The sequence below is a fragment of the Lytechinus variegatus genome, chromosome 14 (assembly GCF_018143015.1).
Source record: "Lytechinus variegatus isolate NC3 chromosome 14, Lvar_3.0, whole genome shotgun sequence".
Lineage (NCBI taxonomy): Eukaryota > Metazoa > Echinodermata > Echinoidea > Temnopleuroida > Toxopneustidae > Lytechinus > Lytechinus variegatus.
The window spans coordinates 29602566-29630319 of NC_054753.1; the positions used below are offsets into that span (position 1 = coordinate 29602566).

A 27754-nucleotide genomic window follows, 5' to 3' on the forward strand; every position below is an offset into this window, starting at 1 on the left:
AAGATGAATTATCCCTCAACATTTATCATTATTTTCAAAGATTCTGCAACAAGCTACTGAAAGGTGTGTATTGGGAATGAATTTTGAACATGGAACTTCAGGTTATTAACATTTACATTGAGATCTAAGCTAACAGATACAAATAACATGCACATCAAATTCACTAGACGTGTGACAATCATGCAAGTACAAGGAGAAAGAAGTCATATATATATATCCCATGAGATGATATCACCAAATGATTCACAGACACTACATGTACATGAATATAGTTCAGCAAAAAGAAATAAAATGAGAAATGAAAATTTGGAAAAGAAAATCATCCAAGGAGTCAATACCAAGACAATCATATTTTGAGGGCAATTTACAAAAAACCAGGTATGCTCTTTCCACCTGATTTTTTAAATTTCCTAAATGTTCATATGAAATTTAAAAAATCTGAAATATTCATTTTGGGTTTTTCTCTCCAAATTCTCCTTGATATCTCCAACCCAATGCTGTGACATCAAAATGACAGATTCCATTGTTTTGCCCCACTTTGGATGCAAGCATCACACTAGATCCCCCCCCCACATTATAGCAAAGCCAAAATATCAATCTTTGTTTTTTAATTAAGTTGTTAGATTAATGGTATAGGAGTTGTGAATATAATTGATGGTAATTTGGAGGAAGTCTAAGTTTGAAAGTGGGTTTCAAAGGTTTAACAAGGTTTTAGGAAAGATACAAAGAGTGTTTTTTTTTTAATCTTGCATTTTTTGTATTTCTTGATGCAAACATTTGACTAAATTCTGCAGGGGTTCAAACTTGATAGATCAGCAGAATACAAGTGAAATTTGTAGTGAATGGCAATACCAGAAACCAGGAAATTTGAACTTTTGGCACATCTTCAGGATTCAGCTGCTTATTTGGATTTGTAATTATGTATCCACAGCAAAATAATGTGCACGCCCATGAAAGACCACCTCCAAGAATGAAAAGCAGTGACAGGGTGCTACATAAGCACTTGCCTGATTGCCCAGGGCAAGTAAAAGTTAGAGTCGGGCGAGTGTTTTGAAGTAAAGACCAAAACTACTTGCCCGAATTGGGCAAGCAAAATTCTGAGTAGAATGACCAAAATTAGGGTCAATATGATATGATATTGACCCTACCTGAATTTTGGTCATGACAGGCAAGATAAATCACTTTGGAAAAAGAAATGTAATAACAAGTTAGATCAGTTCATAAAAGAGAAAAAGGTCAATGGTTTATAAAACCGCGAAGCTTTCTACAGAAGAGGTAAAACTTTTTTTTCAAGGATTTTTTCAGGCAAGTGAAATAGATTTTGGGGCAAGTATATTCAAAACTATTGACTGGGCAATTGCTTCTAAAAAGTTATGTAGCACCCTGAGTGGTTAGGAAGAAAAAGACTAATCTAAAAACATTTACCATCAGGCAATTCAGGCATGAGTCCTTTAACGGACTCCACTCTGCGTTTCAGCCAACCTTTCTCTGGTAGCTTCATGTACGCTGTGAATCGACGCATCTCATTGGACATGTCCCTCATGAGAGATCCGTCGGGGAAGTAGTCGTTGATCCAACTCAGGTCTGGGATGCTGTCCTTCCAACTGTTGTAGGTCTTGTAAAGGAAACAAGATACAAATGAATATTGAAATCGGAGGCAACAATTATTTTTTATGAGGGGGGGGGGGGCACCAAAGATATCTGTCCCCACTCTGTTTTTAGATGCCTGGTTCTAACTGACAAGAAATATATGTGGTACATCCTGTTGTCTTTTTAAAGAGAAATTCCAGTAGTTGCAGTAAACACTGATTTCATGAGAAAGTCTGTAAAACTAGGCTCAATTGTCAGTATATCATCGAGGGTCTAGATCTGGTACAGTTACATAAACTGAACTTTGTGAAATCTTGAAATCTACGCTGAAAAATGTGCACACTGAAGATCACCAACACAGATAGGAACACGTGGGACAGTGTATTATTATTGTTGGAATAAAGACCCGCCGGAAGTGACCGAATCCGCGCTTATTTTGCTTATTTCTCAGCAATTACACAATTTCTTCAAGAATCCTTCGGCACATATTTTTTATTCATTTTACAAACAGACACTTGGGTGGTCATTCTATAAGATTCTGTAAAAAGTAATTTTGAGATCGTTACAAATACTGGAATTTATCTTTAACGTTTTCTTTTATACATGTATTTCTTTCTGAAATCAAAAGTGTCTTTACTAATAAACATATTCCATTACCAATAAATTATGACTGAAAGATAAAAACAAATATAGTCTTGAAAAAATGGAAAACATAAAAGAGAAAAGGTCAATACAATGTACGAAAGCCTTTAACACTACTGCACATGTATCTTAACCACTTGACTGCTATAGGCTGTCATGCGCACTGACCCCCCTGGTGCTACTAAATGGGACTACAATTTGGGACTACAACCGACAGCAACTTGGGAGAACAAATTCTAAATAATCACATCACTTTCCTAAACACTATTTCCAATATCCATTTAAAAAAATCATCCTCCCCTTCTGACCCAGATCTTTTACTACACTGTCATTAAAGAGCATCCGCAACAAAGAAAACATGGAAAAGGGGACGTTTTTCATGGGAAGGCATGGAACATAAATAGTGTGAAGAACGCCCAAAATGAGAAAAAACCCCTCTAAATCACGAATAGAGTACATTATCACTCCTATCATCAAAAGTTTAGTCAAAATCCTTCTGTTTCACTTCTCCGCTGCGAGTCGCCATTTTGAAATGAGCATCATACACTTTCACTATGGCAAAGTGAATACAAACATTTATAAATCACTGTAAAAGTTTTGATAACTTTTGTGGAATAGCGCCATCTAGTGTCCATAGTCTAGAATATGATATACACGCGCTGTTTTTATCGTAGGGGTATTAACACCGCGGTGCTGACGCCTCAAACAGAAGATAGGTCAAGCACGTAATATTACGTGCCTCGCACAGATCGTACACTCGCCCAGCAAGTGATATTACGTGCTATGCAGTATGCAGTCAAGTGGTTAAAGGTATTATTTAACTTTGTGAGCAGCCAATTTAAAAAATTCTCAAACCAAAATGAAACATGTGTACAAGTGCATGTTTTAGAACTAATAAACCCTGAAAACAACCATTATTGAGAATGAAAAGCTAAAACTACAAGGCAGACCCGATTTTGTAAATAGGCGTCTTATAGATGCCTAAATAGTACACATAAGTGTATGGGATGAAATTAAGATGGTGTTTCCGGTCACTTATATTTCAATTTTTGAAGCACTAAATAATTAATTTTGAACGCAATTTTTTCTGGGCTTCATTTTTGTAACATATCACAGACACAGGTGACAAGTGTTACCTTCTAGCTCAGATTTTTTTAAAAGTCAAACCAATGTTAACCAATCACTTTAATATCAAATTGGGAAATTGACTAATTGTTGAGAGTGGATGAGGCTACAACACATGAAAAATTAAGATCGCAGTTCCATAAAGTAATCAACCCTATTTCTTTCCATTCTTACTTCAATCAGTGAACTGCTCAAATCGTTAGAAATTACAACATTTCATGAACTTGAAAACGTTGGCAGTTCAGGCAAATCATGCAAATAAAGGTTGGACACACACATTTCATAAAATCATTTTACTTACCATTTTGAGACTCGTACCACCTGCTACAGCAGAGCCAATGACAATGTATCTAATCCTCAGCAGTCGGGTTATCTTGGGCAGCATAGACATGGCTCTTGTGCTACCCTCGGAGACATACACCTTAGGCCGCAGGACAGCATAGACCCGGGTAAACCCAACATAATTGGCTGCTAGCATGGCATTGATGCTGTTTGGTCGTAAGACAGAAGGATTCCGTTGGTTTTGTTTGGTGATTGCATGCTGTGTGCTTCGTCTCAACTGATGGCTGCTGTAGGAACTGAAGGGAAAAATAGAGGTAACCTTTTTAGTCCCTTACTTTCAAACTCCCTGAAAAGGGGTCACGTAGAGTAAGGTGCAGTGATAGTTCACTTTTAAAAGACGTTACGCAAAAAGAGATGGAGACTGGAGAGAGAGAGGTGGTGCTCGGTATTTGTTTTAGTTATGACTTTAAAAGTAGACAAATTATTTCATGGAGTCATGGTTGTTTTAAATATCAAGAGTTTTTTCCAACTTGAACACATTTTAAAGTAAAACAGAAACCACAAAAAGTTGTAATCAATGGCAAGGAAATATAATGTCCAATATCAAATAATTATACATGTATTTCTTTGATGAATCCAAAGACATTGCAATTGATTTCTAGTCTTATTACCAAACACTTTTTATATTCAATCAGAACAAACAATATTTTCCTAAAAAATTCCTCACAGATACATGTACCTACAAAAACTGAAGGTGGACAATTTTTGCCAGGCCAAGATCAGTTTAATTTTTTTACGGTGTCAGCTTCCATAAACATCACTCTTGGCATGTGAGATTATTAGTGGCTTGAAAATGGTATTATGGTAAAATGTGTACCACAGGGACATGCGCGATAGCCCAAGCTCCCTAGAACCGTAGGATGGGGTTGTAAATAATTACTATAATAATGATTATTACTTAAATAATAATTATTTACAATCAATATTAAAATTTTATTATTAAATTAAAATATTTTTTATCTATGAATTTTTCTTCAAAACGGCACTTCGCAATATAGCTTATCGAAGTTACGTACGAGAACATGTCATATCGAAGCAGTTCACGGGTCAATTTCTATTGTATTGCAGTGTTTACAAGATGGATACACGACATCGGTCTGGTAAGAAATCTCTAATTTTTTCGTCATACCTTTATACGCATTAGCAGGGACTCAGTTTTATATTACTTTTAAGGGGACAATTAAGGGAGCACTACAAAAGGCTCTTCTTTGACACACAAGGGGAGCTCTCTTTTCCAATTTCAAAATGAATTGAGAAATGTACACTCAGCTACAACCCACAAACAATCAGATATAGATAATGAAGTATTTACATTTATCTCATTGAACTTTTTAATAATTCTTGCAAGTGTGTTATTGCTTACTTGTTTCTTATTTACAAAACCTAGACAGAGAATTAGGTTTTTAAGGTTGACTCTAACAGTTGATCATTGACTGACACTCACGTTATTAGCAATTGCTGAGGCGATTGATAAATCGCTCTCTCAAAAATGGATTAAGAGAGAGGTTAGAGAGGCGAGTGATCACTCTCACTCTCCTTAAAACCGAGTCCCTGCATTAGGTGTATAAAGGTATGCAATATAATAAAATTTTAGTCTATAATAGGGCTGCTAAAATTTAATACGTGATTATAAATAATAAGTATATACTACTAATTATTAATAATCATGTAATAAATTTCGATATTTGTGAAATGATAATTTTTATCTCTAAATTGTTCTTCAAAACGGCATCGCTTACCGGATATACGTCATAACGAAGCTGTTCAAGGGTCAGGTCTTTTGTCTTTGCTTTGTTGACAAACGGACCGATGGATGTTCGGGAGATCGGTAAAGAAACGTCTCATTTTTTATCATTTATAGTGAAATAATTTTTATCCCTTTATATGCTAGCCTGATTAGGCGCATGAAGGTTCATAGATAAATGAAATTCACCCCTACAAACCGATTTCACCCTCTAACTATGGATTTTCTAAGGAAATCCATCCGGGTGTGTACACTGTAGGTCTCGCTGCAGCACATATATCATAACCTTGTTCATTGAATTAGTGCAGTTCTATGGAAAGACTGTCAAGGCTCCATCATTCTGTAGAAGCATAGTCACGTATTGTATTACCGGACACTATCATGATTCCGGACGCGAATATTAGTGCGTTCAAAAACAATTTCTTACCGTAAGATTTCCGCTATTTAATTTCACAGAGCAATACATACCACAAGATTGCAAAAACAAGGTGAAAAAATCCAACTTTTACCTTTAATATTTATCTCTAAAATGACAGAAAATGCTTAAAACATCATAATTTTTGCATTAACAATTGATAATTTTTTAAACAGATATATGGGCCTGATTTGCCGAATTTCAATCTTGTCCGCTCCTTTGATCGAATGATGAGGTGTATTGTGGGTGATCGTCGACGGCTAGTTCTCAAGGTACCCGTGCGTGATGAGGTTTAGCGTGAGTAGAGCCGTTGATCGGCAGCACATCAGTAGAACTTGATGAGCATCACAATACGAATTAGCATAATATTGGAAAGTGCTATGGAACATGCAGCTAACAAAAAAATAAATAAAATAAGTTATCAAACACAAATTCATTACCAACATCTGCTCAGATTCGATATAAAAAAAAGCAAACAAAATTTTACTCATAATATGATATAAGAAGAAAAAAATCACACGAATTTGTTCTTACATCATAACAATCAAGGATATCTTTACTCGTCCGGCGCACGTCCGGAATCATGATGTAATTTGTCGCGCACAAAAATAATTTTTTTTCATGGAGGGGTATGCAGCAAGTGCGATGCAAAGACAAAGAAAACGGTTCGTAAATATCAAATAATCTTATCATATTCATAATATTTGGAATAGCAAGTGCGAATTTTTCTTAATTGTATTTACTCTAACGTTAGTTGTCATTTTTAAAGCACTGGGCGTTGTGGCGTGCGCCTGTAATCCAAGCTGTGGGGAAGTTACAAATTGATGCAGAGGGTCGAGGTTCGAGCCCTGGTCACGTCTTTCGGATGGTGACGTTAAAGGTCGGTCCCAGACGTAAATAATCATATCTGATTGATACACGTCTGACAAAACTCAAATACACACACACTGAAATAATGTGTCCGGCAATAGGATACACTGAAATTTCATTTATAAAAAAAAAAATATCAGACATGGACTAGTCACTAGATCTAGAGTCCTTAACTCAGTCAAGGCTAAGACTATTCCAGAATAGGTACAGGTGCCGCGGAACCGGGGGGGCTGGGGGGGCTTCAGCCCCCCCACTTTTTTCCAAAATCGTGTACAAAAACGTAAAATTGACCATATGATTGTGATTTTTAGCATGGTCAGCCCCCCCACTTTTGGCTCAGCCCCCCCCCCCCACTTTGAAAACCGTTCCGCGGCCCCTGAGGTATAAATTAAAGTCATTCTCAATAATGTGGTAGCTTGTTGAGCAATTTCCGGACTCTCCGGAGAGATCTTGCAGAATAAAAACACTCCACATGCACGGAGAAAGAGTCACACCAACAACAGTCGACACAGCGTATTATTAGGGAAACGGAGGCCTCCACTCACGGGAAACTACCGGGTGATAGGTTGACGAGGCACCGCTCAAAATTATGATAAGTTCATCCAAAATCTCACGGATCGCACACATTCAAAAACTAAGATACAAAACAGAAAAAGATAAAAATAACTCACCCAAATGTCCCAGATAATAACCGTATCATTCTGATAATATTTTATTCTCGGAATTTAATAAAATTCAATGAAAATCCACTTTCTTCATGAGCACCATTTCCCGGCAGTCAATCCTCACGCACAAACGCGATCCTCCATGATTATCGCCTAGTCTTTTTTACAGTCGAGTCTAATAATTTTTCTTTTTCTTTCCTTGGTTGGCAACCAGTCAGGATTGACTATTTTTGACAGCAGCTTTTGTTCATTTTCAATAGCTCATAATATTTTTTTCCTTTTCCATTCCTTTTTTTCTCTCCTTTTTTCTTTTTCCTTCATTTTCTTTTTTCTTTTTCCTTTTTTTCCTTTTCTTGTTATTTTCTTTTCTTTTATTTTTCTTCTTTTTTCCTTTTTTTGCATTCTTTTTCTATCCAGGGTTGAGCTGCCTATGGAGAAGAAGTCATATATCTATTTATTCATGTTTTATCTATAACAATTGATAAAATAAGGTGGAGGGTAGTTCCTCCACATTATCTTCTACTATGTTTATTATGATGATTAACATAGTAGAAGATAATGTGGGGGAAATTGTGAGGGGATTAATAGCGAACATGTTACAGGTAACTGTATCAACACGAAATTTCTGCTCATACATCGCTCCAGCATTGCCCGTTTAATCTTTAGTTTTAGGTCAGTTATCTTGCCTTTCGCGCTCCCATTCATTGTTTAATAGTATATTCATCCCGTTCATGAAATCAAACATTGCTTCACATTTCCATATATTTGGGTCTAAATACAATATAGTTCGAACTCTCGTTATTAAACCCCCTCTCATTCGGATCATTTTCATGAATTCAAGTCGAAGTGAAAGTGTCAGAACAGGATATCAAAATATTTAAGCTCACTTTTATTGCGCTCACATTATTTGTTAACTGGTAGGCTAATACTTACTTTGTTCATGAATTCCAGACGGCTGAATTTTTCCATTTTCAGGCCAGTTAAGAAAAATAGTTCGCACTTCAACCTAGCATAACTTGAAATTCAGTACATCAATTTCATTATTAGTTTACTTGCTTCACTTGCTTGCAACGTCAGTCAGTAAATAGCCTACATGTGTGAGGATCTGCAGGAGTGTGGGATGTACATTGATGTGAAGAATTTCATATCAGTCCACCTTTCCACATACAGGCCAACAGAATTCTGCCCCCTTGATTTCAAATTTCGCCCCCGCCCTGAATTCCTGCGTCCGCCCCTGGCCTCACCCCAAAGTATTAAATCTGCCCAGAGGTGGAAGGGTTGACCGTTTCTCAAATTCATGCACTAATATTTGTCTCGATTTTCATGCGATCTAAAATGCCTAAAAAGGGGGCAAGTTATGTAGGACTTCCACTTGTTGTTAGCTTGGGTTTTGAGGCGCGTGTCATTCAGATATATTATGCCTATATCAATTTGTCGTTTTAGTGGTTATAATATTTTGACGCATAATGGATTAGCGCTTCTTTCAGTAAATTTGAATGAGATCGTGAAAGGCGGCTCATCACAAATCCTTGATTGTTTATTTTCCTTTGTTTATAATTATGAACAAATCCTTTGTTTATTTTCAATTGGTCTAATGCCAATTTGTCCAATTACCAACCCGTCTGCTATCATTAATTTTGATCTACCATCAGTAAGTTCACTACCAATATGGTCTAGCTGGCATTTTGTCTAAAAACCAGTTGATCCAATAGCCATGTTGTCCATACATCATTTCATCAAATTGGTGTGTTAATTGGGCGAAATGATTGAAAATATAAATTAGACCAACTGGTTACAAGAAGAAATGGTCATAGGCGAAGTAATGATTGGACCAAATGGTTGTAAGACGAAATGTTGATGGATGGAACGGCATTAGAGTAAATGAAGGTAGACCATGTGATGAGTGGACGAATTGGCAATTTACCTAGTACTTTTTCATTTTCTTGGAGTTGAATGGAGGTAGAATGTGACCAGAAGGCATGCAATAATACATAAAGGGGATGGAAAAGAGGCGAATAATTGGTGTACTCATGATTCCATATCTTGTATACAAATCACTCTATTATAACCAGGCCCCAAAATACTGATTGTTTAGAAATTCATGTCCCTGGTAGAACTAGATCCTCTGAAGACCCACTTAAATTAACATATCCAACAAAAAGAAAACAGACTGGAGATAGAACGTTCACCGTTGCATCCTCAATGGAATGGAACAAGCTCCCTCTCGCAATAAGACAATCCCCAAAATCAAGTCCTTTAAGAAGTCCCTTAACCCTATCTAGGCCGGGGTATTTTGGGAGTTCCTATGGCCGGGGGGGGGGGCCTCCCAGGCCCCCCCCTAAGATCTCGGCCGTCGACCACGCGATCGCGCCGAAAATTGGCACACGGGTTGCCTGGGACATAATCTACAAGATTGTATAGTAATTTATTTCATGCGAATCGCTATTAAGTGATTATGCTAATTTATGCGTAATTAGTATGCGAAATCATACTTTTTCCTCTAACTCCCTAAATAAAGCTCCAAATGTACTAATTTTTGGTATAGAAACTCTTTTTGGTGTCCTAAGCAAGAGTATATGAAAAAATTGTGATATCAAATCATTTTCTTATGTATTATATTGTTTTTTGCAATTTCTTATGTATTTCTTTGTTTTTGACCTTTTGTTTTTTTCAATGAAATTTGTTGGGAACTCTTCTGTGATCATAAAAAGCATAAAATTAATACATTTAGACTAGCAAAACTAAAAATAATCATACATTTATGAAATTTGGTTGAAAACACAATTTGCATTGACTTTGTACACGAAATCACGTTTTTGAGCAATTTTCGGTCTGACATGCACTTACATAATGTTGCGTAATTTCGGAACCACATACCCGGGTGACGCAAAATTGGTCTCAAACGTTGCGCAAGACTTGAAAGTAAAAACTCACCGAGCGGCGCGGTCAAAAAATTTCGCATGGCGAAAATATCGCGCGATACGTTGAGGGGGGGGCCTCCGAGGCCCCCCCCGGCCTAGATAGGGTTAAAACTCTCGTTCTAGACAATTGCCTTCATTATAATAATATATCATTCTGATTTTTAGATATGTTAATTGAAATTGTGAGCGCTTTGGGCCATTTGATTTGCACGTTATAAATATCGAGTATTATTTTCTCTCTTCCTTCGTCTACACTTCCCTTTTCAAACACATATACATACATCTGCACTCTCGTCACATCCATGCCCCACATCCTCACAAAAAATAAAATTGTCAGTTAACCGCCCTAAAAAGATGGGCGAAGGACTGATTCAGCTCCCCATCATTTTTTGCAATAAATCCGCCGCCCAAATTTTGTTTACGGCATCACTTGCTGACTTTTTACTTTCAAGTCTCTCACAACTTTCAAAACCAAAAAAATGCAACCCAAAATTAAGCAACATGATTTTCTTAATTTACAAAATATATTATTTTCCAATTTTTTCATGAAAATACAGAAATTCTGTGACATTTCCCTTCTGGAAATTAAAGAGAAGCCTCTACATAGAAATTGTCAAGAGCCCTGTTCAAATCATCTCTCTCGCATAAAAATGTCAAATAAATCAATCATACAAATCAAATATTTTACAAATTCATTTACTCAGTGTGAGGATCAAATCACTGTACATAATCAAATATCAAATGATGCATTTCTCTCCATTTTTAAAATAATAAACTGTAATGTGATATACTTAAGTAAAGAGAATTAAGAATGTGTAATGAAATATGTTGTAGAACATACAAACATTATGATATATACAGGCTATCACATTCTGATAAAACAAAGTTTGAGAAATAAATATCAATGTACTCATCTACTGATACAAAAGAAATAATGTATTCCCAGGGTAAAATATAATGCATTCTATTAGCACTAAAAAGGAGTGACTTGTGTATACTCTTTCATCATAATTCTTAGGAAAAGACCAGTGGGTGACCAAATCTAAAACTGAAGTGGCTACTCTGGAAAAATAAAAATATATAAGGGTTCCGTTTCATAAAGGCTTGTTATAATAACAAATGCGCAAATTCTATAACAAATTTCCTATTAACCAATCAGAATGAAAGATTTCAGTAGCTTTTAACTGTATTGCAATTTTGTTATTATAACAAGTTTTATTAAACGGAACCCACATTCTCTAAAATTATTCTGTGAGTAAGCAGAGCCTGACATAATTGTTAAAGCAATAACTAAAAGGTGCTTAATACAACATATTCAAGAATAGCACTAAAAATGAGCAACACATGTGATTTTTTTTTCTTTCATTGTGCACTCGAGGCAATTATGCAAAATCAAGCAGAAAAATCTTTGGATTTTTTTCGTTTTGTTTTCTTTTATCTTGCTTTTGGTTCATTCCTACTGTAAACTACCTACAGTGAAAGGCAAAATGCTGAAGAGGCTCCTTCTCAGTGCTTTAATCATTGAAATATAGTTTAAAATAAATCTACAAGACAAACTGCATTAACGAGACAAGTGAGATCAAAGACTGTCCAATTGCTGCAAAGTGCAATTAAAAAAAATAATTAAAAGAGAAAAATTCAAATGAGAAATTCATTCAAAAATTGTGAAATTGCTCCAATATAAATGAATTGTTGGAACACCATGCAATTTTTTTTTGAATTTCAGAACAAAAAAAATTCTTCTGGCTCCATCTACCATGGGCGGAGGCAACAAAATGTCCCACAAGGTCTAGCCATTGAAGATGCAGCTCATAAACAAGCTGCAGTACTCTTATAATTTTATTCAATCAAAAATTGAACAAGATGTTAAAATAAACTAAATTCCAAGCCTTTTCCTTTTCCGTTCTGTTGGTTTTGTATCTGCAATGTTCTGTTTGACATTGAAGGAAAGGAATATATCCTACAAACAATTCATTCATTTCTGGATTTGTATCAATGATGTAATATATTGATTCATATAAAACTAAAGCAGGTAAAGATCTGATGATGATCTCAAATGTTGGCAATCCACCTGCTGCACTCTCCACTTTGGCATGACACTTGGGGGTGATGACGGTTCCAATCATACCATTTACATAAAAGTGGACAAATCACATGCCAATTCCTGATACCAGCTGGTGCAGGCAAAAATCAAATGATGATCTCAATGCTGATGTTATACCTGCAGATATGCCCAGTTTGGCATGTCACTAGAAGGTTGAAATTTATCCTTCGAAGAGTGATTTTTCAAGTCTTTTAATGTTTGCTATGGAAGGATATCTAGTCATCGCCAAATGTCTTCTTCTTTCCTTGGAATTCCTTGATGCCGTCTTTCTTCTGGAAGCCAAGACCTGAAGAAGGGAAAGAAATTGGAAAAAAAATATGAAACTTTCGTAACAATTGCAATTTATGAGATAATGTAGGGAACATAGTTGAATGAACGTCTAAAAAAACCCCTTTGGTGCGGTAGCAAAATAACAGACAACGGTCTGTACCGAACTTCCACTCTAACACCATAAGACAGCAGCTTATACTGGAGATTGGTCTAATGAAAATTCTTCAAATTACCAACTCATCTATTATCATTTGGTCTACCTTCAGTTCGTCCACTATCTACATGGTCTAATTGCCATTTTGTAATTTCAACATTTCGTCTAATAGCGATTCAGTCCATATACCATTTGGTCTAATTGGACTCGATTTTGATTGGGCAAAATGAAAAGAAAATTGGTATTCGAACTGGTAGAAACAAAATGGTAGATGAACTGGTGATCAGACAAAGAGATGATTGGACCAAATGATTGTTAGACGAAATGTTGATGGACGGAATGGCATTAGACTAAATGAAAGTAGACCATGTGGTGAGTGGACAATGCCTTTTGTAGATGAATTGGCAATTTACCATTGGTTTTACTTGGTCAAGTGTTAACCCTGTAACCTGTGAGATGCAATGTAAGGTTCTCAGACAAATGCCTCGATTCTAAATCAACACAAGATTCCAAGGAATCTATCTAGTCTTTAGATCAGTCATCATTGAACAATACAACCAATATACATCTTCATCATTAGCCTATTAAATTTTTTTTTACATGCTCTAGATGGATTTACTGCAGTGAAAATCTATGCCTCTGCTTGTGCCCCACATCTGGGGCCCGTTTCAGGGGCCCGTTTCATAAAACTTAAAGTGATAACAAAATTTCAACAAATGTTAAAAGTTACTGAAATCATTCAATTTGATTGGCCGAGAGTAAATTTGTTATGGAAAGTGTGGCATCTTGTTATTATAACACGTCTTTGTGAAATGGGGCCCTGGACACCCACCACATGATAGTCGCATGGACAAGATACCATGATGACACAGTTATCGAGTCATTCAATAAATGCCTTTTTCATTTCTCCATAACAGGATCACATACAAGCCACTATACATACGTCTAATCTTTAGGAAATACAGAAACATGTTCAAACCAATAGAGATACAACTTGGTTTCTATACAACACACGCTATGCATAATTTAGTCCGAAATACTTCTTTGACCTAGATAACTTCAGTAAGATTGCTTGTGCAAAATCTCATGAACATTGGAGAAAACTCAACGATCAACGATAATGAATAAAATAGTGAAATTAACCCTTACCTCCACGTCCTCGTCCACCTCCCCGGCCACCGAAGCCTCCTCTTCCGCGACCACCGCCTCGTCCACCGAAGCCACCACCGCGGCCGCCACCTCGTCCACCAAAACCTCCACGTCCTCCACCTCGACCTCCAAAGCCACCTGCAAAAGAAAATATATGTATGCAGTTTTATAAAAAGCATTCACAGAAGTAAAAATTCATGCTTTTGACTCGTAATACACATTTACATATATACATTCAAAGTATATTGTCACATTTGGGAAGTTTTAGGAGACTGCATGAAAATCACATTCAGGGCTCGATATTTGCAGTGGCCCGGGGCAACCTAAATTGAGAGTCGGGCCACCAAAATTCTATTAAAGTTCACACTTGGTGGCCCGGTTTGGCTACAAATGTTTTGCTAGATTCTAATTAGTTTTAGGGCCACCAAGAAAAAAAAGTTAGTTTGGAGCCTTGACATATTGATCAAATGATTTCTGCTCCAATGGTACAAACAAGGGTCTCATCGACACTGAGAGCCCCTTTGCCAACAGTGGTTCTACAATGAGTTTTCAAAAAATACCTTGTAACAGCCCCTGAAAGATTACTACAAGAGCTGGAAATTAGTTTTGGAAAATTAGCCAAGTGCTCATATTCCCACTATTTACCTCGTCCGCCTCTAAATCCAGGGCTACCCCTCTCTTTGGCAAAGTCTAGGAACAAGCCATCTTGACCTTGGTAACTATCTATAGCAGACTGGGCTCCACCGTGGTCATCGAAGTCAGCGTACGCATACCTGAAATGAAATTTACATACATGCTTTGAGAAATGTTGTTCATAGATGATGCATCTCTGCAAATGTTTTACTGCACTGTAAGGAGAATTACTGTAGTCAAACTGCTATAGACAAATTGGATGAATTCTTGATCACAAAGATTCTTGCCTTTGCCATAGTAGGATTAGGTAGGAGTGTGATCTTGGGACCTTTGACCTCCTTATCAACCCTTCCAAGAAAACCAAGGTATTTTGATCATATGAACTCCACTCAGCCAAAGACTACATAAAATCAAACTGTTTAACAATAATTTTATTACATAGTAACATATCTCCGATTCTGAGACCCGTGACTGAACTTTTATTGAATTCTTCTCAATCCCCTTTGGATTGACCTTTGGCCTTACAAAAATGACCTCACACTAAAATCTTACATCAAGTGTAACTAACACTGAAAAAAGCAACTAGGTTTTTTAGGAATTTTGCAAGAGCACATCTGTTTTCTAATTGGATGAATAGACAGACAACATGAATAAGGTCTTACCACTCCACCACTCTGTAAGACAATGGAAAATATATCGCCTAGAGATGGAAATAGAGCAAACAGGTTGGGCGGGGGACAGGCCCCCATTTTATAATGACTTGCTATAATAATAAATGCACAATTTCTACACATTTCAGCCAATTAAATTGAGTCATTTTAGAAGCTTTCAATTGTTATTGTAACTATGCAAAATTAAAATTGGCCAAAGGACCCCATTACATAGAGTTACAACTGTTGTAAATTTGCCATGATGGCAACTATAAATGTAACCTTGATTTTGAATGGCTGCTGAGCCCTGTTAGTTGCCATAATGGCAAAGTTACAACGGTTCATTAAAGGGGCCCCAGGTCTCCATTACCTTTCCAGGCAATGGCAAAAAAAAAAAAAATGCAAGTATCGCCTCCTTACAAATGTTGGGCCAGCTTAGTGAGCACATGACAATAATAATCATGTACAAGTGGATCCGGTCCATTCATATCCCCTTCGGTCTTACATGCAAGTAGTGAACAAGCTACAGACATGCCTTATTTGAAGGGTGGGTGCAATTAAAAAGATCAACGACGAGGAGCAATATTTACCCTTTTAGTTCATTGGTGTCCCTATCTCGAGGAATTCGGACAGCAACCGCACCTAGTGTACTGGCAATGGAGTCCTCGGTTGCATCAGATGAGATGTTCTTCACAAATAATGTCTTGCTGTTGGAGGTGTCTGATAAGGATAGACAAAGATAATCAAGCTCCTATTTAAGTTTATAAACAAACGTGCAGATGAATGCAGTATTATGACTGATAATCAAGCTCCTATTTCATATGATTGGCAATGACTATACATAAAAGTATTTTTATAATCAAAATTGTTTTTATCTTGGCTATGGAAAAAAAACTTTGTATTTTAAGATATATAAAACATGATTTGAAAGAGTCAAATGCAATAAGAAATAAATAATTTCTATCATTTTACTATCAGAAGGCCATGTCTGAACAAAAGTGATGAAAGAATTTTTTATGGGGTTTTTGGATTAAGCTTTTTTCTTCAGTGCATCTGCCACTGGACACTAGATATTGAACAAGAAGTCGATCAAAATTAATTTAGGTAATCTTACTCACCTCCACCATCTCTACCGCCTCCACGACCACCACGTCCTCCTCGTCCACCACCACCTCGTCCTCCTCCTCGACCACCAGGGGAAGCAAAGTTTTTCCTCTTGGAACCGCAGAAGTCCAGGATCAGGGACCAGCCGTCAAGCTCAACTCCTTGGTGTTGCTTGATTGCCTCATCTGCTTCTCCTTCAGTCTCAAACTCAAGGAAGGCAAATCTGAAGTAGGGTCCAGAATAACAGGTTACAAAAAATCTTTAGTTTACACAATAACGAAATAAAAATTTTAACAAAGTTTTAAAGTAAAACACAAGTTTTACCCCTTGAGGTTTCTTGATAGCCTCATCAACTTCCACTTTAGTCTCAAAATCAAGGAAAATCTAAAATGAGCACGGGTTACAGAAAATATGATTACATAATTTTTGACTCCTACAAGGAACCAAGAAAGATTATCTAATTTCATCTACAAACCATTTGGTCTCTTTGCTGTTTAGTCCATCAACCATTTTGATCTTATTCCTAGTGAAAGAGATCCAATTCTTTGGTCTAACACCATTTAGTCTTTAGTGTTAGACGAACCATTTACAAACCAAATTTCAATTTTCCAGTGTAAACAAATATAGTAAGATGTAGACAAGAGTGGAAAAATGACCACCTGTGCAGTAAGACTGCATAGAATTAGACTAGGTAGTAGATGGAGTGTCAAGGGCATGGGGGTGCACATCCTTGGGAGTTGGAACTTCAGTGATTGGGGAGGTGGAACTAAAGTTTGTTAAATTGGCTGTTGAAAGCAGAAGGGGGTAACAAATTTCTTTTTGCTTGCTAGTGTTGGATCTCCTCTGCCTCGGGGGGAGGGGGGGGGGGTGCACACCCCCCCTACAACATTGAGTTTAGACCAAGTCGCAATTGGGCCAATTTGATAGTAGACCAAGTGAATCTAAACCTTAAGTTCTCACCCCTTTGGTCTTCCTTGGTCATTCAGAGGGATCCTGGCATCCTTGCACCCAAAGGTCTCTATCAGAGTCTCGCTAGTCGTGCTGTAACTAAGTCCCTTGGCAAACAATGTCCTGTCGTCAGACCCGTCACTTCTCCCTGAAAAAAAAAGAGAGAAATATGATTAAGGGGGTGTTGCAAGAAAATATTTGCAATCAAACGCAAATATTTTGTTGTGATTTTACAATGAATAGATCAATTTTAGCTGTACCAGATCAGATTACACTTCTTCATACATGAAGCAGTTCAGCAATCAATCACAGAATTACAATTAAAAGAGATGTGATTGATTTAGGCACCAAAAATAAACTTGCAATTGATCGCAAGTTTCTTACAACACCCCATTAGTCACTGTGGATGACTGTCAAACCATAAATGGTCGTGAGGCATGAGTGCTTGTTAACGACTACAGACTTAACTGCCTTTGACACATGTGAAATTACCAAGAAATTGGCAATATAAGCATTACACTCCTGTCAGCTGAAGGATCTTTTTTCAGCAATAATAATGCAAGTTCCCACATGTGCTTGTCTGTGTTGACAATCTTCAATTTGCTCACTGATTAGCAAGAATTCCATTGTTTCACAGAATTACATTTAACAAAATTTACTCATTCTAAATCTACAGCAAGGGTAAATATTTAACTTCTATTTCTAATGAAACAATTCCTTGTTGTTAAAATGGTCTTAGGATATTAATACAGAGTATGATGAAACTGTTGGGCCAGCTTAGTGAGCACATGACAATAATAATCATGTACAAGTGGATCCGGTCCATTTATATCCCCTTCGGTCTTACATGCAAGTAGTGAACAAGCTACAGACATGCCTTATTTGAAGGGTTTATTACGTAACTGCTATTACTCATAATTTAGAAATTGTACTCGATTGTGTTTTAATTACATTTATAATTTGACTATATTACTTCAATTTCAATGAGATATAAAAACATAAACCCAGAAAACAAAATGCCCCCAAACTGGTGTAAATATGTTCTCCACATAAAAAAAAGAAGAAAAAAAAATTGATAACGAATTAAAACCAAATTCAATCTCCACCACATGAATATCAGAATCACATTTCTAATTCTCTGTTTCTCTAGTCACTCATTTAGAGCAGGAACCAGCTTTTAAAAGAGGACATCAATCTGTAAAGTTGATCTTTGACTCTAAATTAGCAGCTATACATGTCAAATTGACCCCCCTCCCCAGATTAAGAAGGGTTAAATGCACCAAGCGCCTTTAGTAGCTGGTGCTATAGCCGGATTACTATATAGTGCGCCATTGAATAGGCAACTAGATAGTCTGTGCCTTATAAATGCTTTTACAACAGAACGTACAAAAGAACATATGATCGCAAATCAACAGAGAATATAAACAAACAAGCAACATAATGATAATGCACGAGTGAAAATGGCATTTTACTCTTACTTGATCCTCCGCCCGGTGTGCCGCCTGGTGTTCTGTCATTTTGTTTTTTATCCATACTTCGGCCACGTTCTAACCTGACGTTACTACCGTTCAACTCCGACCCGCTAAGCTCCAGAGCCTTGTTCAACTCTTCTTCAGTAGACACATCTACGTACGCAAACCTGAAAAAATGTAAGAATGTGAATATTACAGTAAAATCTCTGAGGGCTGGATCAAAATGACGTATTTTGGTGTTTTTCATCAATTCATTTCCTATCGAAATGTAAGGATGCCTGCGAGATCATCTTTACGTTCTCAGACAAATGCCTCGATTCTAAATCAACACAAGATTCCAAGGAATCTATCTAGTCTTTAGATCAGTCATCATTGAACATTGCAACCAATACACGTACAGGGAAATGAAAAGTGGTCCCCAAAGACCAAGTGGACTGCTTGGTACAATTGTAGGAAAAATTCTGCTCTCAATTACATTGATATTATGGGCTGGTCTATACCGCTTAGAGGCACAACTTTACAGACCTAGATGAACAATTATATTACTGAAAAAAAAATCCTTGGTCAATAGCAAATTTGTATACACGAAACCCACTAAAGTCAATTTTTCTAGTTTGAAGATATCCACTAAAACCCCACTCTTCTATTATTCTTGAAGTCATACAGGTAGAAGTTGAATTTTAACATATGAAAGGGGAAGAAATTTGACTTTCATAATTAAACATAATAATAAACATTAATTTGTATAGTGTAACTTTTACATGGATATAGTCAGCTGTGCTTGTTCAGAGCTCTTTTTACTTATGTCTACACAGCATAATTTTCTTAAAGTGATTGGTTAACATTGGTTTGACTTTTAAAAAATCTGAGCTAGAAGGTCACACTTGTCACCTGTGTTTGTGATATGTTACAAAAATGAAGCCCAGAAAAAATTGCGTTCGAAAATGATTATTTAGTGCTTCAAAAATTGAAATATAAAGTGACCGGAAACACCATCTTAATTTCATCCCATACACTTATGTGTACTATTTAGGTGTCTATAAGACGCCTATTTACAAAATCGGGGTTTGCCTTGTAGTTTTAGCTTTTTATTCTCAATAATGGTTGTTTTCAGGGTTTATTAGTTCTAATACATGCACTTGTACACATGTTTCATCTTGGTTTGAGAATTTTTTAAATCGGCTGCTCACAAAGTTAAACAATACCTTTAACTAAAGAGATATGTTTTTAATTTTGATTTGGAGAGAGTCAAGGATGGAGAGCTTCTTATATCAATTTTCAGGCTATTCCATAGTTTTGGGGCAGCAACAAGGTAATCATTATCTTTGGCAACTACAGTAAAAGCAGAGTCGTAATCTTTGACACTGAAAATTTGGGATTAGAAAACAAAGTCTGGTAAAGTGGAGAGAAGAAAATGAATGAATTGTACATGTACTTTCTGCTCTTGACCATGCGTGCGTTGAAGCAGCTGACGTCATTCTCTTCAAAGAATTCTTGGATCTGCTCTTCGGTAGTGTCTGGATCCACGTTGGCAATGAATACACTGATTGCACCTGAAAGATAATGCAGGGAATAAAAATAGCATTTTTGGTCATTAGGAGAAAAGCTCTCAACTAAAGTAAAGTACAGTACTATGTAAAAAATGCTATACAAGAGACTGTATTCATAGCAGTCTTTCAAAAATATGGAGTAAATAGTGATGCGATACCAGGAAAATTATTCCCTGTAATGTAATGAAAATCAACAATCCATATGTTACAGAGGGATGATATATTAATCTGGGGGGGGGGGGGGGGGTAAAAGATGATTTATCCCCGAAACTTTACGAATGGCCCTCGCAAAGGGCTGTCACATCTTAAGATTCAGTATCCCAGTTTACATGTAGAAAGATATTTTAGCATCTACTTCTATTTCAAGAAATAAATCTGTTTAACTATCGACATAAGGAAATCGGCATACACTGGCTAAATCGTCCAGGCATGTTAAAGCCTACACGTATGAATTTCAATAAGCAAAAGAGCCTCGATTATATGGTACAGATGATAACCCCAATCCATGATCCAAGAATGAATATTGTTCAGTATATATATATATACAACCAAGACATTGCATCAACAATGAACAACACAACTCATACATGTCACACTAAGTGCAAATGGAAACTAGCTCCAATTTTCTTTTAAAGCTGATTCATATCAAGAGGGTTGTAATGATAGAATAATGAAGTCTACATGTACGATTTGAAAATTTGCAACCTATTCAGCTGCATAACTTTATATCAATCACTTCCCTTTTGTTTACCTGCAGAGAAATGACCATACTGGAAAAGAATTGACAAAATATGACAGGTGAAATTAACCAAAATCAAACCAGCAAAAAAGTTTCAGATTGAACAGTGCAAGGAGCAAATCATACTTGAACTGCAAATCAATTTCACCATCAAAGAGGAATGAGAGAAAAGGTGAATGGTGAAAACAGGCAACAGAAAAACAAATGCTACAAGAACTTACTATCGGTAGCAGGTGCTGGGGTAGAAGCACCGTTGACTTTGGCTTTCTTGGCTCCAGCTGGTGTCTTGACCTTCTTTGTTGGAGGCTCGTCTGAAATCAATGAAAAAGTTGTATTTTCCTTAAATCATGAAAATCAATGTTTCTTTTACGTAATTTCTAAAACATGGCAAGACTGCACATTTTGAAATCAAATTTTCATCAAAGGCTACTTAGCAATAATTAATAAAATATATGTCATGTAATGATGTTCATAACGTTCAGAAAAAACTAAGTCACTTTGATAATCTAACATCCGACTCCCGACACGACTCACAATAGTATTCATTCCAAAACAAACTTCCCATAAAAGTAGGAGTTAAAAGTTTCGATTCTAATACTTTCAAACCAGAATTTTTTTATCTTGATTTACTATAATGTAAAAGTCATAGCAAATTTGAGATTGCAAAATTATAAGTATTATCAAGCATCTTTACAAATTAAAACCCGTCAAGTTACCCTCTTCCTCCTCGTCGCTATCCTCTTCATCATCGTCGTCATCATCTTCATCACTACTTTCTTCTGTCTTCTTCCTTTTCACTGCAGTCTTAGCTTGCGCTACTTCCATTTCTTCTTCTTCGTCACTGTCATCTTCGTCATCGCTGCTTTCCTCCTCTGCCGGAGCTGGCTTGGCCTTAGCTGGTGCCTTGGCCGCTGCTTTGACTGGTGCCTTAGCTTTGGTTGGTTGAGTTTCCATCTCCTCTTCACTGTCATCATCATCACTATCCTCTTCGCTGTCGTCACTGTCCTCCTGAGCTACCACCTTCTTGGGAGCAGGCTTCGTGGCTTGTTTCACAGGCGTCTTGGCTTTGGGCTTCTCTTCCTCTTCATCATCACTTTCTTCCTCGCTGCTGTCCTCATCGTCGTCACTGTCCTCTGCTGGAGCTGGTTTGGCAGCTTTTACTGGAGCCTTCTTGGCAGCAGGCTTTGGGGCTGGCTTAGCAGGTTCCTCCTCCTCCTCGCTGCTATCGTCTTCATCGCTACTTTCTTCTGCAGGTGGAGGTGTCTTGGTGGCTTTCACTGGAGTCTTCTTGGCAGGCTTTGGTGCTGGCTTGGCAGGCTCTTCCTCTTCTGAGCTGTCATCGTCGTCATCGCTGTCGTCATCACTGTCTTCCTGAGGCTTCACAACCTTCTTAGGGGTTGCCTTCTTTACTCCCTTCTTGACAGGTACTTCAACCTCTTCTTCTGAGGACTCTTCACTCTCGCTCTCTTCTTCAACCTTTACAAGAGATTGATAAATAAGGTGTTAAGATACATTCATGCAAGTTGTGGGAATGACTTCAAATTTCAAAATGAGTTTACACAGAATCCAGTCAAATGAACACCCAGGTGTCACTATGTATAAATACCAGATGTGCCATTGGATTCTGAAATAACTTCCTTAATTGCTGACAAATTGGCAAAACAAGCATGAAATTCAAGCTAAATGTCCCACATGTGCTTATCTGTGTTGGCAATCTACAGTGCATTCGTTATTTAGCTTAGATTTCATAATTTCACACAAAGTTTAGTTTAATCGTGTACCAGATCTAGAGCAACATTGATATAGTGACAATCATCCTTGGTTTCACTAGTATCTTTAGAAATAACTTACTGGTTTTGGAGGCGGAACTTTATTGTACTTCTTTCCCTTGCCGGACCTGTAAAACAATTGTAAATGATTTTTTAAAAAATACAATGAGATTAAGAAGTTTCAATAGAAGTATTAGTTGGATGGATGCTGTCTTATGTCGATTTATTTCAAAGAGAATAGAAAAATATATTGGCATATATAGCTTGTACTTTGTACATGTAGCACTCACGTTTATGCATGGTACTACATGAAGTCATTAATGGATAGCAAACCAATGATTTTTTTTTTGCAACATATGCATTGCAAACAAGGATGCCACAATTAAACCAATTTATAGATAAAAGGCAGAATCATCATTCCCTTCAAACTTTTACAGGTATCAGTTTATAGGCCTACATTACTTGTGACCATTTTTTCTATTAAAAATAAACTTACTTTTCTTTCTGTTCGACAGCCTTGACTCCCTGCAAAATCAAATAAAAGATATATTATGAGTACAGTTTATCCACAATGTGCATGAATACTGCAATATGAAAATTCACATGACTCGAAAATGGGAAAATCATCAAACTTTTAGGCAAGATACATGTAGTCTTTATGACTGTACAAAATTCTGATAATGGTACACAATTGAGAATGTCTACTATTAAATGTTCTACACACTTGTCATTTTTCAAACAAAGGACAAATTTTCAAGAAAACAAACAAAAAATATCAAAATATCAAAACAATATGAGCAAGATTTGTTGATCCATCAATACAAAAATATTATTTTTGTTCATAATTTAAATTGAAATGTGGATTTTTTTTTCATTGCCAAAGATTGTAACAGATTTTCACTTTTTGCATGCAAATTTCTAGTATATTGGAATATTTGCCACAGTATGAGTGACTTGCAAAATGACATCAACACCATACACATAGTACATCTTAAGCCCATCTGTGGTCCGTTGCAGAAAGAGTTGGGTTTAAACGCAAGTAAAAAAAATCAATCGCAAGTCCCAAATGCGTGCTGTTGATTAGTTGAAAATCAAGTCGTGCATGATTTTTAGAGTTGCGATTGATTGCAACTCTCTCTGCAATGGGCCCCTGCAGCTTTGGTAAAAGGTCAAAAGTGTAAATTATACTCCAGTATCATCTGTCATTCCAATCTTATGAAAATGTAGTAAAGAACATTCAATATTTTTTTATATAAAGTGCCTTCTCTCTGTAATGACAGTGTTGCCCTCCAAAAACTTGAAAACTTGCATTTTCAGAGTTTTTACCATGTTTTTTTACCCTCTAAAGAAGCTCTCTGAGCATTTCCATGTATTTCATGTTTATTGATTTTACAAAAAACTAAAACTAGACAAAGATCCTATGTGTATGATTCAAAATTTTCATGTAGAACACAAATTTCATCAACTTATATTTTATTGCCATCCCATCAGAAAAGTTTTAGGGATTTCATATAATGTGGCATTAGCAAAGAATTGGAAAAGTAATGGACTTTTGGGATGATCATTTACCAAAACTTCATATCAGATATGCATCGCAACTACATGTAATTGTACAAACTACAACTACAAGTACCTTACCACTTAAACATGATGGAGGGCGAGAGTGGAACTGGTCTGTCTGGAAATTGGTAGGAAGGGCGAGCCAAGTCAGTCATCCATTAAGAAAGCCTGAAGCCGGGCCTTGGTACCATTGTCACAACCAGTTTATCCACAGACTCTCCACCAACCATGCAGATTTGGTACTACCTCCCACTATTCGTAGGAAGTTATTCAACTTGGGGCCACGCAAGACCCGTACTACAAACACACAGGCCACGCAAGACCTGTTGTCTCGGATTACCTACATGATACCTAGATCAAGGGCCACGCAAGACCCTTCATAACATGTTCATTGACCATGGCCACGCAAGACCATCGGTCACTTCCAATACCATTTTCCAGCTACCACTGGAGGTACCCTATCACTTACACTCTGGCAACCAACTTTTGGGCCACGCAAGACCCACAAACCAGCCACATGTTAATTTCATATAGCAGGCCACGCTAGACCTTTCCTTTCCAACATATTGTACCGAAACACAATTGGATCACGCAAGACCCAATCTAGCCACAATCATATCATACATTCATGTAGAAGACTTCGCTAAGTCTTCAGTAAATTTATCAAGTCAACATATCTAGACAATTTGCACCACGCAAGATGCAAAAACTGGGACAAAGATTAATGAAGAGCAGCAATCCTCCAGATCAAGGCCACGTTGGTGTACATGTACAGCTAATAGTCTGTAGAAGAATAAATTTCAAGTTAGGATGATTAAAGGGTAATCCGGGGGGGGGCACTTACATTGGCGAGTGGATACCATGCGCGACCAAAAAACCACGTAAAAAGGATGTCTTTTTCACGATAGGGCACGTTACATACGTAACGTGATAAGGGTGTCAAAAACACAAAAATAATGAAAAAAGGGTATCTATTTCGCTAGGAAAATTACGTGTTAAGGGTCGAATTTGCGGGGATGACAAAACAAAATTAAAAATGTTTTATAAAGGATGTCCTTTTGGTCCCAACACTTCGTGTTTAGAGTCCGATTTGCGCGAGGTGTAGAAGGTGGGGTCGTACTAAACCAAATAAGGTAAAGCCGACGACCGAAAGACCGGTAACAATGCCTGACCTCAGGGTACCTGAAACAATACACCTTACCAAGAGTATCGTCTTGTTGCCAATACTTGTTAAGGGTAGGGTTTCAGACGCCAATACTTGTTAAGGGGTGCATTTTCAGAATATGAAAAAAAACGTGTTTAGGGTGCTTTTCGAGACCCCATGGTTAGCCAGGAGGCTTGTAGAGAGTAAAAATCATTTACTAACAAAACTTACTCTCATACGAAGCCAGGGCTTCTATTCTATACATGTGCGTGTAGGCAGCCAAAACCTGAAACTTTCGCCCCCGAGATTTCTACTTTCTCTCAAAAAGATCTAGCCCTAAATCATGTACATGGGATACAACTTCATTTCCGACATTTCTATGCTATGGATTTTATTTTTAGACAAGAATTCATTTAAAAAATGACCGTATCGTGGGTGAAGAACAATAGAAAACAAGATGGCGGCGTAAACATCAGGCAAGTCTCTTCCTTCTTTTCATGATATTTCTATCATTTTTTAAATTTCTATGCTATGGATTTTATTTTTAGACAAGAATTCATTTAAAAAATGACCGTATCGTGGGTGAAGAACATCAGGCAAGTCTCTTCCTTCTTTTCATGATATTTCTGTCATTTTTTTAATGAATTCTTGTCTAAAAATAAAATCCATAGCATAGAAATGTCGGAAATGAAGTTGTATCCCATGTACATGATTTAGGGCTAGATATTATAGAGAGAAAGTAGAAATCTCGTTTCAGGCTTTGCCCTGGCTTCGTACGAGAGTAAGTTACGTTAGTAAATGATTTTTACTCTCTACAATTACAAAGCCTCCTGGCTACCCATGGTTGCGCACGGTATTCACTTGTCAATCAATGGAAGCGGCACCCAGGGAGAGACACAAATTTGAGAGAAATACGATTTCCTTGGAAAAATTGAGGTCAGTCATTTTTAGATTAAACAAACAATTGCATGGTGCCCCATGTCTCCGTAACAATTCACTTTGAAAAAGTTTCAGGGCTTTTGTCAAGTAAGGCTGCATTTTATTTGAGATATTCCATGAATTTAATGTATGAAATTCAATATTTCTGAAACCATGTCAACTGAGTCTAATGAATAATGTTCAGACACGTCATAATCATTACTCATAGTCATAGTAGATTAATATAACTCAAATTTGGGCACCCCCCCCCCCCACCAAAAAAGACAAAAAATGGATGAAGTAGGCCCTAAATAATAAAATCATATGATTGATAAATCTATTTAAGAACTTCAATACATAAAGCACAGCATAAGAATAATTAAGTTGTCTGACACTCAGTCTCAGTAAGATTTCAAAACCATTCACAATCACAATTCCACACCACCGGCTTCACCACGTGGCCGTAGCCGGCCCATGCCCAAGCACAGTCACAGACCGCGTGTTGCTTTCTGCTGCTGCACACACAATCGCCATTGCATGGCCAGTTCACGCACTCCACTCATTTTGCAATTGCAACATGCCGTGAAAACGAAAATTTGAAACTGTTAACAGGGAACAGCATGACAATAAAAACACAGTTTTCAAACCTTACTTATGATAATCATGATTAATGAACGTACCTTATTCTTCTTTTGAACTTTGTTGGTTCCCATTTTGATTAAATTAAGTGTTTCTTTCGAGCAAGATAAAGCAAAGTCGTCTTCTACGAGTCCACGTGATGTTTAAATGGCCGACTAATGCGCGACGCGTACGTACACAGTGCTAGTGCGTATACGGCGCGCGAAACATGTCGTCGTACTCTCTAGCTCTATGCATGCACCATGCATTAGGCATGGCAGCGTAATGGAACAATGCCAATGTTTTATGAAGGGGGGGGGGGGGGCAAATCAATAATAAGCCCGTCCTAAAATTTGCATCCTCTCTTAATTCTTACATGGGCTGCCCCACCTCCAATTTTGCAGCCCCTTCTGCATGCGAGACTCACCTATATGTGCTTGCTTTGCAAATAGAATGTATGTAAGTTGAAAGCCATGCAGCACTGAAGGAATTTGATCCGACAATGCCACCCTCATATATAGGCCTACATGACCTATACCCAGAGATGCTAACTGATAGCTCAAAAAAATCCTGAAAACCCAGGCCGGGGTCCAGGGGCCCGCCCAGGGCCCCTGGCGGGGTCAAGGGCGAAGCCCCCTGAAGCTGGAACGTTTTCTTA

The 27754-nt window shown here is 37.2% G+C and overlaps 2 protein-coding genes across 4 annotated transcripts in view; both read right to left on the minus strand.

The window, feature by feature from the left end:
* LOC121427646 (dynamin-like 120 kDa protein, mitochondrial) overlaps positions 1-7556 on the minus strand; it is a 45624-nt gene extending 38068 nt beyond the window's left edge. For both annotated transcript variants that reach the window (XM_041624153.1, XM_041624152.1), the window contains exons 1-3: positions 7400-7556; positions 3659-3935; positions 1426-1615 (exon numbers count right to left, since the gene is read on the minus strand). In XM_041624153.1, the coding sequence (XP_041480087.1) occupies positions 1426-1615; positions 3659-3935; positions 7400-7428 (496 nt within the window). In that variant the 5' untranslated portion in view covers positions 7429-7556. The remainder of the gene's footprint in view (positions 1-1425; positions 1616-3658; positions 3936-7399) is intronic.
* Positions 7557-10994: 3438 nt separating this feature from the next.
* Positions 10995-27291, minus strand: LOC121427648 (nucleolin-like). 2 transcript variants are annotated; one of them, XM_041624154.1, is made up of 13 exons: positions 27159-27291; positions 23353-23381; positions 22939-22984; positions 21804-22563; positions 21309-21398; positions 20228-20351; positions 18805-18965; positions 17339-17474; positions 16393-16601; positions 15865-15994; positions 14637-14764; positions 13992-14129; positions 10995-12704 (listed from the first exon to the last, which is right to left on the minus strand). In XM_041624154.1, the coding sequence occupies exons 1-13, from the start codon at positions 27189-27191 to the stop codon at positions 12634-12636; spliced, it is 2055 nt and encodes a 684-aa protein (XP_041480088.1). In that variant the 5' UTR covers positions 27192-27291; the 3' UTR covers positions 10995-12633. The 2 variants fall into 2 exon arrangements, with proteins under 2 accessions (XP_041480088.1, XP_041480089.1); XM_041624155.1 differs by having other exon boundaries at positions 20234-20351; positions 27159-27289.
* Positions 27292-27754: the final 463 nt, after the last annotated feature.